This window comes from Neopsephotus bourkii, unplaced genomic scaffold (assembly GCF_033783945.1).
Source record: "Neopsephotus bourkii isolate Nb327-2 ecotype Australia unplaced genomic scaffold, CSIRO-AGI_Nbou_v1 NB_196, whole genome shotgun sequence".
NCBI lineage: Eukaryota > Metazoa > Chordata > Aves > Psittaciformes > Psittacidae > Neopsephotus > Neopsephotus bourkii.
The window spans coordinates 12,759,285-12,775,820 of NW_026900709.1; the positions used below are offsets into that span (position 1 = coordinate 12,759,285).

Genomic DNA, 16,536 nt, shown 5'->3' on the forward strand with positions numbered 1-16,536 from the left:
CTGCGGCGCAGGAGGATGGAAGTTACGCAGGGGTCGGTGAGAGCCGCTGGCAGCGGCCGCCCACCGGTACCCGCGGAGCCGCCTGCTCACTGGGAGCTGTTTCCTGGGCCGAGCTGCGCTTTGAGGGACTGAACTAAACGCAGTGCGCGGCGGCGTTTGTGAATGGAAGCTTTTTACCGGTCATTTGTTTTAAATAAAGACAGGAAGTTTCGTTAGCGATAGTTCAGTTAAAGTGGGAACTTGTATCTCCTTCCTTCTAACGTCTTCCTGCTGCAGACTAACCATCTCTCTCTCGCCCCTGGCAGCTAGGTGGTGGGACCGGGCGCTGCAGGCCGAGGGGCTGCCGGGAGGTGGGGGGGGTTCCTGCGGCGCTCTCCGTCAAGCAGCAGATGCAGCAGTGCGCGTGTGCTATCGACCGCGAGTGGCATTGGCCGCCGCGGTGTTGGATGGGTATACCCGCGCTTGGGGGGCTTTGTGTGTGTGAGTGTGAGTGTGAGTGAAGGGATTTGTTTAAAACTCCAGACATCAGCGATTTCTTGAAATATATGATACTTCATTTTTATATCTTTAGAGTGATGCCTCAAAAGGTGTTACAGTCATCAACAACTGCTGGCCAGCGGAGCAACTGAAGTCTGTGGAAAAACTAGTTTCTTTTCCTTCCCAGAGGCCAGGCACCCAAGTGGGGTAATGTGAAAGTTGTTGGTCTTTTATACTTCCATGTCTGTCCTTCAGGATTTCTGAGGGAAACTTTTAATCTTTGCTGATACTTTGACAAAAGACAGATTCCTGTGATTTCCTGGTGCTTTGGAGATAATTGGATGAACTAAACATATAAAACAGTGATTGCAGTCACACCTTCATAGAGAAAGATCAAAGACATTGCCAGTGACATCAGAGCTGACAGGGCAGGTTGTGTCTAAGCAAAGTCCATGTGGACATATAGAGCCCGGAAGGGGTGTAAATGAACCAGGCTCTTCAATGCAAATCACAGATAGCAGTAAAATTCATGTTGCTCTGTCTCTGCGCTCAGCATCTTTAATAACAGAAAAACATGTTTTGTATTGAGACAAATCATATTTTGTTAGGCAATACAGTTGCATATTCAGTGTTTTGTAGAAATTAAGGTTGAAAGACAGTTTAAGTAATTGAAAGATCTATTTGGAGACCTAGATGTATGTTGACTGTGCATGTATGTACGTGTATACATAAAGTCACCATAGCTTTTTTCATTTGCCTTTTTTTTTTTGTTCTTCCCATGTAAGCACCCGCCAGCAGAGGGTGCACAGGTTAACTGGGAAGCCTTATTTCTGAGCTGTGGTTGTCACTGAATGGCTTCCTCCTGGTGTTAAACTTGAGAGTAGATTGATTTAATAAATCAGTTTCTTCTTGTATCGTGCTGTATACAACAACATGGGAAATATGGGAATTACCTCATGGAAAAAGGGGGAAAATGAAGGGAAAAGGTAAAGGATTGCATAGAGTACTTATGTATTTAAATTCCATTCCATACAAAACATTCACTGGTATGTGGGAATACAACTTGGCTGTAAAGTTAAACAAGTGTACAGGTATTTACAGGATTGTAGCCTAAAGAATTATTTGTGAATTTTCCTCTTTTATGTTGTGCAGTATTTAAGAACATTCACAAAGTGACTTGTATCTTCTTAGTTTCTATTATTTCAATTATTTTAGTCAATAATATTTATAATTACACTGTTTCAGAGTGTGCCTTTAATAGGTGTTAGGAAACAGGAAACAGTAGAACAATTAACACTGAAACTATTATTATAAGTAGATTAATTACAAAAGTAGAAGTTCTGTTCCAAGAATGATTCTAAGATATCAAAATATAGTTTTACCTTCAGTTGGAATAAAAGTATTCTTCACAAATTGAAGTATTTTTAATTATGTTAAAACACTTCCTTCAAAGGCAAAATAGTCTTTGATAGTGAAGTCAGAACATCTCTTATAAATCGGAATGATGCGGTTTCAACGAAACACTTGTCCAACAGGAGTATCACAATGGAGAATAGCGGCCAAGAAGCAATTCTCAGTGAATGCAAAATTAGGAAATTACATAATATTTTTTTAAGCTCTCAAGGACTTTTAGCTCTCTGCTTGTCCCTGATAGCTCTTTGTCTGCTTTCTTACTTTCAGAGTAATTATGTAGTACCTGCATACATTATTTTTTCCCAAATAATGTGCCTTCAAGTTCTGTTGCTGATCTTCTGCATATATGGTGATTCAAGTAAATGTTTTCAGTATATGAGCAGTTTTATGTCCTTCTCTCCCTCCCTCTAATATTGTATGAACTATTTTCTCTTTGTTCTGCTCTTTTTTAACAGGCTGCCTGGCAGGTAGTATAAGAACAGGCTCCTCTTGCTCAACGTTTGTGTAGGTGTGGTTAAAATTGTATCTGGTGGGGTTGGTTTGTTTGTTCTTATCTGCTGTTGCCTTTTAACCAATGTTACCTGCGTTGTGTCTACATTTTGTTTTGTTTTTCAGCGCTCTGCAGTAGTTTTACTGAAGTTGCTGTGTGCCCACAGGGAGCTCTGCATCATTCCTGGTGATAATACATGAGAAGGAAAAACAGTTGAGAGTTTAGATCTGCTGAGTTTGGAAAGTTGTAAATTATACTTAAAAATACACACATTTGAAACAACATGATACCATTGAAAGACGAGTCATGAAGCCCCAAGAGGGCATGTATAGTCATTTGGCAGAACAGAACAGCATTAAGCATTCACTTAATGAATGAGTCTCCTTGACAGTAAAGTGTGTGTCCCCCTCCTCGATTTGAACTATTAAGAAATATTAATGTGTATGTATTTCAAAAGCAATTACTGGCAATTCCTAATTACACCTTCTGTGTTACCATTATCTTGAAGAATTTTTTACTTCATGAAATCATTTGCCTATGATTGCCTCTTGCATCTGTTTACTGTAAGGTGTTTTGAGGTTTTGCAGTGTTTGGTGATAAAACAGATGAGCTGTGCTTTACAGGAGAGCCTTGGGGATTAATTGTCAAACACTGTGTAGATAAGCTTCCAAGTGCCAATCAGAAGTAATTGTATTGAAGTTCATTGTTTCCAGAATACTTCTCTGACTAGAAATGTAACATAAGCTGTACATACTCTTTCTAATATAGGCTTTTTTTCTTTTTTTTCTTTATAACAGAAACCCTACAAGTAGGCTTAGTGATTGGAGGTGGAAGAAGTTTTTAGCTTTGTAGTTGGGTGTCAGTCAAATGTCAGACTGTTTTTGTCCAGTAAGTTCATTCAGTTGGGTTCTTGTTAAAAAATGTATATACCTCCTTCTGCAGGTCCACCTTTAAAAAGCTGTACTAAGGGTGTGGTATTGGATTGTTTGGGGTAGGAGGAGTTTTAAGGCTCTTCTCTTAAAGCTACTCAACTCAGCCAAGGCCCTTATCCGTGTTTGTAACCATGACAAAATTTGGATGACTGAAAGGTAGTACTCCATGGGGAAAAAAAGTTTGCCATGTTGCTTCCATGTTACTAAGTGTGTTGTTTCTTTAAAGGTTTGTTGTTGTTTTTTTTTCTGAAGATAGTTATGCTGCCACAAAATACAAGCATTTCTAATATAATGCAGTTTCATTATCCGTAAAGATGAAGGATGAATTGCTTTGATTAATAATCAAACTTTGAGCCTTTTTGACTGTGGCTCTGAACAAGGATAACTCCTAATTCTTTCAGATAACACTTCTTGCTGTCATGGCTCCAGGGTGTGATCATCATATGTGACAAAGAGTGTTTGGCTGTTTCATTAACCAAGTAATATAGAGAAACAATCAAACACAGACTGTCTTCTGAAAGTTTGGTTTCTGAGATTTAGGTTTCCCAGTCATTTAGATATTTTTTGAACTTTAGTAGCCAGATTAGTCTGATGATATATGTGTCACACTTTCAGGGATATACAGCATGTCTCCAAAGGGTTCCTTCACATTTAACACTGGAAGCAACAGTAAACTTAACTCCCCCACCTACTCTTTGCATTTTCTTGATGTTTCAGAATTTATCAGCTAAAATTGCGCAATTATCACTCAAAGGATCACATTCTCATAAAAAGAGTTGCATCTCTGGATTTTACTGATGCAAGATCATCTTAGTCATCTGACTATAGTTCCCATCTGTGCATCTTTTCATGTTCTTACTGAGATATTTAGAAAGCCAAGAAAAATTATGTGACTAGCCTAGCAGCTGAATCATTGTGTTTTATGTTGAATATCAATGCTGGCACAGGAAATGCTAGATACTAACTCAGATCTTTTTGAATGATTGAAGGAGGAAGAGGATTTGTAAACAGTTAGCAATGTAATCATGGAATCTTTATCCAGACACTTCTATAATTTAATAATAATAATTTTAGATCAGATTGTGGCTTGGGGTTTGGGGGGGATTTTCTATTTGTTTTTGTTTTCAAGAACATTGTCTTTATGTAAATAACACATTTTGCAGAAATTGTCATGATGTCTTAATTTTTGTGTCTCAATTATTATTTCATAATACCCCATGTATGTTAATAATTATGCATTATATTATGAAAAATACATACATATTTTCAAAGACAAAGCACAAACAGTTTGTAGTAATTAAAGTATAAACTGTTGCTGAGCTACATTTAAAAAAAAAAAGCCATAATGAACTCATTAACATTAGAAGAGGTTTTAATGTTTTAATAGGACTGAATGTTACATTTTCACTGTATGCTGATGCTCTATATCCAGGTAATATTACAGCCGCACCAGCCCAGATTTATCAGTGGTTTTATTTGGCTGTGACAGCCAAAAGCAAACCCCATTTTGTTTAAACTTTGACAAATAAAAAGAAATTTTAATCTTTTTCCTGCCCTCTTTTTTTTTTTTTTCTGTAAGCTTAAACTGAACAAACAATGCCATTTTTAAAGCATGACTCATTCAAAACTACACCTTAAATGAGCAATTGTTCATTTCATCGAAGTGTTTCCTTTGCCAGGCTTTGTATTGATGTATACAAATTAATCTTTTTTTTATTCACAGTACAAGACTTGTGATCAAGTAGTACTGTTTTCCTCAAGATAAACATCTTCGTTTTGTATCGTTTGCACAGAATGTTTTCTAATAATGTCTTGTGCCTGTTCTTTTGTAACAACATTTTGTATTTCCAGTGCATTAAATTTGTATGTGTGGTTTATATAGAAGTGGCACCCGAAAAAAAATGGAAGGGAAAAAATAACAAAGGCACATCAGGGTAAAAGTCGTCGGAAGGGTATTTCATGTGACCCATCTCCTAGAAAGACAACATTAATGAGAATAGGCGAAAACTACCTCCAAAAAAGCCTAACAAGACAAAATGCTAGTAGTAGCTACACACACATTTTATCTTTCATTCTTAATACTGTATGAAAAGATTCCCAGTAAAATAAAGCAATATAGGACAGAATTATACATGTAATAGAAAAATCTCAAGCACATTATAATTTGCATGAATAGAAGCTTAACATTTAAAGCCATTTATTTCAAAGGGCACATTAAGCAGGGATCAGGAGAACTCATTGCAGAAATTTTGGAAGCCTTTCTGGGGCTTAATGTTTACACTTAAAAAATATAATCCTTTTTTACCTATAAGTGTAAAGCCACTGGAATGGTGTTTACAAATTTCTGGAATGAAATCTTATGAAGACTGTTACCTAGTGAGTGGGGTGAAAAATGTCAGTTTGAGTAACAGTATGTACCAACTAGAACAAGTGGTTTCTTTACTGATCTCTTCTTGCTTGTTGTAGAGGTACGGTGTCAGACTTGGTTTGTTGCTTTACTGTGTATTTCTGTGTTTTTCTCCTTGCCCTGCCTGATAGGTCTTTGAAATGATACCAAGTTAGTTATATTTCAACCGTTTTCATTCCAGTAGCCTGCCTTGGGATTATTCGGGCTTTCAGCACACTGAAGGGATATTGCTATTTTCTAAAAAGCCTTTAAATTGATATTATAGTAAAAGATTATTGCTAAAGCTGATATTGGTGCTTGATTATTTGACCAGTTTCTCATGTAAGTGACATAAACAATGAAGTTACAGCAAAACTGTAATTTGAGTTAATTGTATTTTCAGGTCTCTGAACAAAATGAATTTCATTACAAGGCTTTCTGCTTTTTGTCTGAGGAAAAGCAAGATGCAACAGAGGCACCAAAGTAGTAGACGACCAACTGCTCCACTTGGATCGCGAATTTTAACTGATCCTTCTAAGGTTTTTGAGCATAACATGTGGTGAGATGTTTTTCCAATGCTGATTTTCTTATATTTTTTTGTATATTATTTACCATGTGGGTGTATGTATTACATGGGTATGTGGGTGTATGTATTACAATGGATGGCCAGAATACATGTGTAAATGAGAGAATTTGAGATTATCACAAGTAACCTCACAGTTGCAAGTGCTTGGTGACTTGTGTAAAAAGCTGCTGAGCAAGTAGTTAGTCATGGAATGAAAAGCAAAATACTGTTATAGTTCAGTAATGTATTAGAAGACATAGCATAGAGGTAAGATAGTTAATGCTATTTATAATGGCAGAAATTTACTAGTTAGATACAATAACGTTGCATACTGGGTTGGTCCTGTATTCTGAAATGGACACATTTTGAAAGGAATGTGTAAATTACTTGTATCCTTCTGAAGGTGTTACAGACAGTTCAGAGATTTCCATACAGTGCACAAGTGTCAGAAGAAGTTGTGTCTTAACATAAATAAGGGATGTAATTGCAGAGAAAACATTAACACGTAAACGTTAACAAGAATAAGAATTGCCCTGATTCGCAGCAGTACAGCTCCCTCACTAAAAGGTATTCTCGTGATTAATATGGGCTCAGAAAAGAGCGAGAATGCTAGTCAACACAGCGGGAAAACTGAAACTGAAAAGGCTAGGATTTCTGACCGTGGAATGGAGCTGAATACCAAACAGTAAGTGATACAGGAAGTGTTAGAAGGATGGAAGAATATCTAAATCTATGCAGAAAGTAGAATATCTACCTAAGATATTTGGAAGACCAGGATTTTTTATTCCTATAGTTCATAACTTAAGAACAAGGAATATTTGATAGAAAGAGAAGTGGAGGTTTTAGAAGCTATACAAGAAATTATTTTCTACAGAATTTTAAAATACGTTTTTGAATTATGCCACACACCATTTTTGAGAACAAGGATTTAATTTAGCAAAATTTAGAAAAGACACTGGATATGGCTAATGGTAACCAGTCATGGTCTAGTGGAAGGTGTTCCTGCTTGTGGCAGGGGGGGTTGGAACTAGACGATCTTCAAGGTCCCTTGCAACCCAAACCATTCCATGATTCTGTAGGTTCCTTGGGCAAGGAAGCTGGCTGGTTATCTCGTTAAAAGAGAGTATCTTGGTGTCATAAATCTATATGCAGTGTAGTTCTTGAGCACCTTTCAGACTTGGTACCTCCTGCTAGGGGGAAAAATCCCTTACTTGTGTGAATGCTGATTCAAATGTGGGCTATACAGTCAAGGTAGAAAAAGATTTTTTAAAAAAGGCCACCCTTTTCCTGTAACATTGTACCTCGATGAAACTCAGTTTCAATTTTTTAATTTCCTTCCAAATAACTGATCATTGTAGCTTCAGTTTTTATTTCTAGCATTCAGTAACAGTCTAACACGAAGTTGTCAGGCTCTGATGCAGGTGGTTGGGATGGAATGTGAAGGTGGGATTAAAAGGAACAGTGTTGCTCAGAAAGTGCATCTGCAGATGAATACATGCAGCTCAGAAGGGAAAATGAGTAAAACTGAGTTGGAGTGGAGGTTGCATGAAAGTTGTGAAGGTCTTGATAAATCAAGAACCTAGTTGTGAAGTGGGAGGAAGTCCTTGGATCTGAAACTTGCAGAATTGGCATGGTTCTCACTAGGGAGATAAGGGGGATCAGGATGCATGATGGTTGAGCTAAGTAGGTTGTGAAGGGTGAGCATAACATATTCATCTTCCCTAGCATTGATGTATAAGGATTTATTTCTTTTTGTTTTCCACTCTTTCGTGCTTCATAAAGTGGCATCCTTCTTTTTGCCTGTGGTGGATTGGCAGAGAGCCAAGAGCTGCTACCATTGCTGCTAGGAATACTAAGCAAATTAAATTTGGGAACTAATGCTTTAGATACTTGCTGTGGTGCTTTTCTGTCATTTTGAGAGAGAAATAATGAATGATGATAAACACTGGAGCAAGAAATGTCTGCTTCTATTCAGGTTAGTAATTGACATAGTTTTCATGTATTAGTTTTCAGAGATAATTAAACCCTATGTTAGCAAACAAGTTAATGGAAAAGGGCTAAGTCGAATAAGCTGAACTGAAAGTAGCATTGCTTGATCTCATGTCAGGCCTACTCATGTTAACAGTTTCTGGTGTGGTTAAAATGGATAGCTTGCTTTACTGCTAGCAGTGTTCATCTTAAAACACTTCCATATTTAAACACTTATGTAGTTAGAATTCTTCTATATTCTGTGTTCCTGCCAACTTGTGTTGCTGAAGGAACTGCCTCATTTGAAGCATCCAAACTATGTAAATAGTTTGCATAAGAACTATGCTACGTCCACTCTTTTGCAGATTTTGATCAAGAAGTGTTGCTGCAGTCCTGTTGTTTGGGGTCTTCTATACTCCAATTTCTAGGAAAGAGCCAAAGATCTTTCTTCAGCATTATGAATTTCCAAGGGGGACAAAAGGGAAAAAAATGTTATTGATGAAGATGGAGGACTTCAGGCACTTATAGAGACAAACACACAGTAATTGATTAAAACTTACAGCTAAAGCTTATACCACAGCAACTCCTCTGTCAGAAGGGCTGACTTTATATTACTGTAATCCAAATAGTGCTTGGTTTTAGCTTGCTGGAATAGGCAAGGTCAAAAACAGTGATAGCACTGAGAGTAGCAAGTCTTTCCAAGGGAATAGCTGCCTGCTAATGCTTGGGTCATTCAGTTTTATTCTACTACAGCACGTCTGTCAGAGCCTTGACACTGCACAGGAACACTAGCTATACGAACAAATACAGGAAGGGGAGAGGCAACCTGCTGGGGACAATAATGAGAAATATTTCAGTAGAAATGCGGAAATCAAGTCTGAGGCAAGCAGAGAAATACATACCAATTAGTCTCCCACAATTAACAAAAGAGGAACAGTGAGGGTCTAAGAATTAAATTATCTGTATGTCACCAAGCATGGAACAGGAAGATGCTTGTTAGCTTTTAGAGACAATCAACTCTTTTCAAGTTAGCACCTTGTTCCTTTTCCCATAGTAACCAAAGGAATTTTAGTCATAAGCTTTCAGTTAATTGATTTCAGTAGGATTAGGATCTAATAGATTACTTGAATTATATTTTCTAATTTTATCTGATTTCTGAAGCTGGTCAAATTGGACAATTTATAGGGACAGCTAATTTGCTTTTAAAGCTGCCAGCAGCACATTTTTGGGCATTGCCTTTGTGGCCTGATCCAAACACAGAATCTGCAGGGAAGGCTGTTTAGTCATCAATGTCAGATCTTGCCTTGGTTCCTCAACCCTTTAATAGATTAATATAACTTTTATTTAACCACTTTACACAAATATAGATAGCAAAGACTGGAACCATTGAAGTGCTGCTTGTCTTTTCTTATGAATGTTTCATTATTCATTTTCTAAATGTTTCCTATCTCTATTCCTCAAATAAGTAAAATCCTGTTCATCAATTCCACCTGTTCTACTTGAGTAAGTGGATTATCCTCTCTGTTTTCAGGAACAGCTGATTGCTTTGCTAAACGACCTTTGTTCCTCATCATAAACATTAGCTATGTGAAAAAATTCTTCCATCAGGGTGTTTGTTGATAGGTCTATTATAATATCCAGCTAAACACAATTCTAATGGGACACTCAAATACATTCCTGTAAGTGTACTAAATTGGCAAGATATATGTTAAATCTCCTTAATGGCTTTAAGATGAAAGAGGGTAGATTTAGATTAGATATTAGGGAAAAGTTCTTCACTGTGGTGGAGGTGAGGCACTGGCACAGGGTGCTCAGAGAAGCTGAGGGTGCCCAGAGAAGCTGTGGCTGCCCCATCCCTGGCAGTGTTCATCAAGGCCAGGTTGGATGGAGCTTTGAGCAACCTGGTGTGGTGGAAGGTGTCCCTGCCCATGGTGGGGGGGTTGGAACTGGATGATCAGATGGAATAGGTTGCCCAGGGAGGTCGTGAATGCTTCATCCCTGGCAGGGTTCAAGGCCAGGTTGGACGAGGCCTTGGGTGATATGGTTTAGAGAGAGGTGTCCCTGCCCATGGCAGGGGGGTTGGAACTTGATGATCTTAAGGTCCTTTCCAACCCTAACTGTTCTATGATTCTATGATCTTTAAGGTCTCTTCCAACCCAGACCATTATAAGATTATTAAGGAAAAAAAAAAAAAAAGCATACTACTTCAGGTTCTTTGCAGTTAGGAGATTTTTCTTTATCCCTTCAGTTTTACCTAACTTGCAATTCATTTTTATCTCTCATACACTGAAACTTAGTGTGTCGGGGGTTCTGTCAGTCTCCTTGTGGGCATTTGCTTGCATTCAAAATAAAGCGTATTTAAGATAGTATAGTTTATTTGTCACTGTTTTACCTGGGAAAAAAAATATTATGGGAAATCCTATTTAAAGACTGGTTCTTCAACTGCCTTTTGCAGGGATCACATGCAGTGGTCACAAGAAGAAGAGGAGAATGCCAAGGAAAAAGCAGCAGAGAACTCACTTGTGAAAGTCCAGTGGGAAGAGCAAGGTAACAAATTCCTAATAGCTTCAAAATTCCTTTTAAAATGCTATTTATTAAAGCAATAAAAGATCCTTTCAAATCCAGGAACTCTTTATTTGTACATTTTCATATCAAAATTTGTTCATTGTGGGCTTTTTTCTTTTCTTCCCTGCCCTCTTTTGTTGGTTTTTTTTTTTTTTTGTGGCCTCAAGAGATTGTTTCAAAGTGTATTTTTCTAGCATTTTAGTTACTTACTTGAGCAATTTTGTATTTTGGGGGCCAATAGGCTTTACGTAAAACAAATACATTAGTACGGTGCAGTTGCAAGTCCTGACTTCTGCAGTTCTTCAGAATGTTACACAGGATTGTTACTTCATCAAAGGGAAAGAATTTGCAGCCAGCTAGGATGCTGGGGATGAAAGTTCCCAAGTTCAAATGCTTTTTAGTGATCTGTGGACTGTTTAGAGAGCTAGTGTTTGTACATTGCGCCATGTTTCAGTTAAGTGCTGTGAAAGCTGCACTGGTACCACCTGGTCTCAGCTTGCTGTCTTGGCCAGGCTGAGCTGGGAGTGCTGAACTCAGGAAGCAGCGTGTTCACTTTGTATGGAAGGTGTTCCAATACACCATGAAGAGTCTGCTCTGTAAGTTATTAAGGAATTTTGTGCCTGTCTTCAGAAGGGAAACAATGTTCTGCGTTTCTGAAGAATGATAGCTCTAAGTTCAAGCTGGCAAACTAAAACTTAGACTAAACTGTAGGATAGTTATGTATGCTAAAGCTGGAGTATCAACTTGATAGTAACATAGAAGACTGGATTCTTAATTTGCTCCTTTATTAGAAAAATATTCTGAGAACAATTACTTGGATGTCCTTGGCCTCAGTTTACTTAGTGTGTCTTGAACCTATCAAATTAGCTGGTGTCATTATGATCCTGTGTTCAGTTTCATTGATGTAACTAGGGCACATGTTGAAGTTCATTTGAATTACCTGTGAATGTGTCTTGGATTGTGTGCCCTTTATCACTTTATATACCTTGGGATAGTCCTCCTGTCCTTTTCTGTTGCTTCTCACATTCTGTACCTAAACACAGGAGTACAATATTTGTTTTTAAAACTTACATCCAATATTTTCATTTGGTTTGTGTAAAAAGTTGAAAAAGGGCTCATAATTGAAAAGTAAGCTGTGTAACCATGTGGCTCATAGAATCTTTCTTTCTTCATCTACAATCAGTTAGAACTTGGTTTGTACTGGCAAGAAATTGAATAATCAGGCATTTGTCTATTGCCAAGAAATACAAGAATCCACGGGCATTTCTCATGAATGCTCCTCTGTTTAGAACTTGAATAGGTGAGCATTGCTGATAGTGTCCCTTCAGAAAACATGAGCTTCATTCTGCAAGTGGAAATACATTTTGGCCTATTTGTGTAAACAAAGAGCTAGACTGAAGCTAATGAGCAAGTTATTTTGGGGCTTTGGAAACTGCAGTAAGGGGAAAAATACAAGACAAATTTCAACAGTTTTATTATATCACTAAAATAGTGATAGATTATTCTGGTGAGCCCTGTTAAAACAAGGAAAGGTAACCTGAATGAACTCATGGTACTACCTTTAGGAATTTGATTCACTTATTAACATGCCTGCTAGTGTCAAAAGATTCTGTTACAGAGAAAAATCTATTGACTAAATGAGGATTTTTTTTTTTTCCTCTGAAGGCCTAAGTTTTAGATTTGTCATTTTTACGTGTTTTGGAAAATTTAGTAGTCAGCCTACTTAAATATACAAAATGAAGCAAAAAAAGGATAATACAACTGCATGCATGGTTATTACACCATGTTGCAGGAGTGACCAGTGAAATAATTGAAAGTAGTGTCCTTTCCCTTGAACCTACCTAATACCATACTAACACAATTTGAAAGGCTGATTTTAGCCATTGCTTTCCTTCAATTCTGAAACCTGGAAGACTTGGTGGGAATCTAAATACAAGTCTATTTAAAATATTAAATATTAAATGTATACTGTATTTAAATACAGTCTACAAGTCTGACCAGACTTGTAGAAAATTAGTGACTAACAAGAGATGACAGTGATTTAAGAATCTTTTGAGTGGAAGTTGTGCAGGTTTTTTTATACCAACTCTGAGCAGTCTATGAATGTGCAACTTGCACTATTGAAATCTGCCCTATATGACCTCAATCAACACTGCACTTATAATATAAAATAAATCTGTCCAATTACTCTGCATGGCTGGGTCTTGCCCTTTAATAATAACAATTGGATGTATTAAATGTTAAATTTAAGAAAATTATGCAGATTTCTAGGACAAGGCATTCTGCCACCTCCTTGTCACTTCCCACTGCCTGTCTGTGCCTCTAATGATAATTCCCAGCCTTGTTTATCTCTGAAAAGCTGTAGTGATTTAGGAAATAGTACTTTAAAGATTTAAATGAGAGTATTAGGAGAAATGCACCATATATTTATTCTGTGCCTTTATATTCAAAGAATGATTGGGTCAGTGTAAGTGGGTAGGGACAAAATAAAAAAGGCAACACATTATATGATGTACACTTAGCAAGAGATATCAAGAATAATGAGAAACACTTCTGTAAATGCTTGGGGAATGGGGAGGTGGGGAAGCAAGAAAAAGATTTGGTTTGATACTTAGAAGGGATGAGGAAGGGAAAACCATCAACAAAGGGATGTTGAGAAAGCTGAAATTCTTATCTTTTTATCAGCCTTCCTTTGAAAGAGTAAGCTGCAGTGTAGTGGCTAGCACAGTTAGTGCTAGGGAGAAGGAAGAAAGATCTTGTTCTTATACTGAGAAAGAACATGTTACAAAGTACATCCATAGAGTACATTGTTGACTGGGAAAGCAGAAAAGAGAATATTTACTTTTTTAAAAAGGGAGGGCGTAAAAGAGAAGAGTCAGATAATGAGTTTCAATTCCTGGAAAAATACTGGAAGAATTAATCCAGAGCTTGCAAGACACTGGGTTTGGAAAAACAAAGGAGATGAATACTGGCCAACAAATATTTTTTCAGGAATAAATCATGTAAAATCAAGCTAATTTCCTTCTTGGAGATGGTTACAGGCCCTGGGGATAAGGAAAAAACAGCAGACTTCTTGAAATTTATCCTTAGTCAGGCTTCTGACTTGCTTTACTTGACATTTTCATAAGCAAGTTAGGCAAGCAAGAGCTAATGAAACTGCTTTTGGGTGAATGAATGCCTAGAGAGATTGTTTCAGAATGGAAAGCGGTGCTGGGCATAGAAATGTTTTGTTCCATGTCCAGCTCTGCTTGTTTTTTTCATTAGTGACCTCAGGAAATGGACTACTTGAAGATGATATTAAGTGAAGAGATATTTCTAATATGGCGAAGGTTGAGATTAGGATTCAGAAAGATCTGGACAAATGTGGGGGGGGAGGATCTGAAAGACAAATATTTGCTAAAAATAGATGCAGAATATTTGGCTTAGGAATAAGTCCTTGAAAAAAAAATACTAGCTTCTGGAACAATTGGCTAGGTAGTCATTTTGCAGAAGAAGATCTGAGGGTTGTGGTGAATCATTAGCTGAATCAGCAGTGTCATGCTGTTGCAAAATGGCAAACTGGGAGTTATAAACAGGATTACAGCCTGTAAGCCTTGTAAAATAGTCCTTTTGCTCTGTGTTGATAATGTCTTTACCAGAATACGGCAACAAAAAGTACTAAATCAGTTGGAGAGTATTTAGAGGAGAAAAATGAAAATGATCAGAAGTCTGAAAGTCATGACTTCTGTAGCAAAAAGGAAAGAGTTAGGTTTAGACAATGTAGAAAAGAGATTGCTTATGGGAGACATAGTAAAAGACTTCAAATAAATAAAGAGGTCTTACAAAGAGGTCTTTGGTTTGTTTGGTTAATGGGACAATTACTAGACTTAAATTGCAATAAGGAAATTTCAGGTTAGCTATGGGAAAAGGCTTCTAACTGTACAGATGGTGAAGGACTGTAATATATTACTGAAGCAAGTTGTCAAACTGTATGAAAGATGGTATTTTAAGAACAAGTTGAACAAATTTCCATGGAGAAGGGGTATGAATTCCCTGACTGGATGAAACCCCTTCCAGTCCTGTTCTTTGTCATTCTAATGTTCAGTTAGAATGTTTTGTGAATTACAAGTTAAAACAGAGGTCTATTGTAAGACTTTCTGAAGTCTTTTGAAAGTAAGAAGGCCAGTATGTTGCTTCGACTGTATTGTTTTCTGTCAAAACTGCATTGTTGAATGGTTAAGAATGAATTACTGTCTATTGGCTATGCGGTAGCATTTGTCACTGCAGTTCACAGAACTGGATTTCTAATTTATGGTTTTATTGAGAGGTGACTAGCTACCCACAAATTTGCAATTGTTCATAGAGTTTCATAAATCATTAAATTACTTTCAATTTAGTATTTCTTAAATAGGAAAAACATGGAGAACATTTAATTGAAAAGATGCATTGTTTTTATAATTTGAGACATGAAAGCACGTCTTAAAAATTTAGGATTGCATATTTCAGCGATGTTGTTCCTTTATGTCACTACATTTGGGGAGGTGGGAGGGAAAGATGATCAGAAAGCCTGTCTGCCCCATGTTAAGTGACATAAAATCTAATTAAACCTTCATGGGAGTTATTTTGGGTATAGATTAAGTTCAGACCCCAAATCCATATGTTTTTATTTAAATGTGTACACTGTGGAAAGCTATGGATTTTTAAAATGTAAATTTGGGGGCCGAATTCCATGTTGCTTTACAATAATTTGAAGCTAAGCTCATATTCACTAATTTTTTATTTTGTTTTAATTACAGATAAATATGAGAGAGAAGCCAGTAAATATTGGAATGAATTTTACAAGACTCATAAAAATAACTTTTTCAAGGATCGCAATTGGTTGTTCCTGGAATTTCCAGAAATTCTTCCAGAAAAAAGGAGAGGAAGGTTGAAAACAGAAGAAAGATCTTCAGAACTCACAAAAATAAACAGTACCAACAGGTTTTCACACAAAGATGAAATGTTTGAAGAAGGAGAAAAATATTTGAAGAAAAGTTATGAAGGTGGTTCTACTTCTGTACAAGGAGATGTATGTAATAAAACCCAAGCAAAGTCTCTTACTGACAATCCTCAGGGTAAAAACTATGGAGAAGAACTTGGCAGGCTTGAATCCTTCCCTGGTAGTGATGCTACTTACAGAATATTAGAGGTAATGCACTGCACATGTTCCTACCCATCATATAGAACTCCACTTAATTCTCAAAACCCTGGTAAAGACTCTTAGTAAGTATCAGGAAAGTGAACATTTAGAATTTGACAGACTACATTCATTTATGGCAGAAACTTGCAGAGAAACCTAGGATCTGAGCTTTGTTTTCACCATAAAGTTTCTTCCAAATCAGAATTTAGGACTAGATTTTGAGTCAGTTTTCACTGGAAGCTGGGTTTCTAATTTCCTAAGGAAAGTTATGTCTTAGAGTGCTTTTTTCTTAAAGTGCAAGTACTTGATGCATTCTTGCCAAATGTTGAAATTGGGCAAGAATACTGCATTTTCCTATGCAGATTGAGAGGTGGATCCTTGCTTAACTTTAGAAAGACATACAGGAGAAACATGATCGTAGAAATGGTTTGAGAACTGTAGTATGAACTGTTTATACCTTTTCTGTCCAACATACCTTCATGTCTAATGGGTCCTACCTACCAACAGACAAAAATAAGACAAAAATAAAAAAAATAGGAGGTCTTATTTGTTAATTTATTTTAACTTTGTTTCTCTTCTGAT

At 37.0% G+C, this 16,536-nt stretch overlaps 1 protein-coding gene across 3 annotated transcripts in view; it reads left to right on the forward strand.

Annotated features, from left to right (window-relative positions):
- The first annotated feature begins 11 nt into the window (after positions 1–11).
- The window catches only part of METTL8 (methyltransferase 8, tRNA N3-cytidine), a 43,004-nt gene continuing 26,479 nt past the window's right edge, over positions 12–16,536 (forward strand). For 2 of the 3 annotated variants that reach the window (XM_061342592.1, XM_061342599.1), the window contains exons 1-4: positions 572–684; positions 6,102–6,257; positions 10,687–10,778; positions 15,572–15,963. In XM_061342592.1, the coding sequence (XP_061198576.1) occupies positions 6,115–6,257; positions 10,687–10,778; positions 15,572–15,963 (627 nt within the window). In that variant the 5' untranslated portion in view covers positions 572–684; positions 6,102–6,114. Of the gene's footprint in view, positions 33–571; positions 685–6,101; positions 6,258–10,686; positions 10,779–15,571; positions 15,964–16,536 lie in introns of those variants that run through there. The other variant, XM_061342607.1, reaches the window with a different exon arrangement.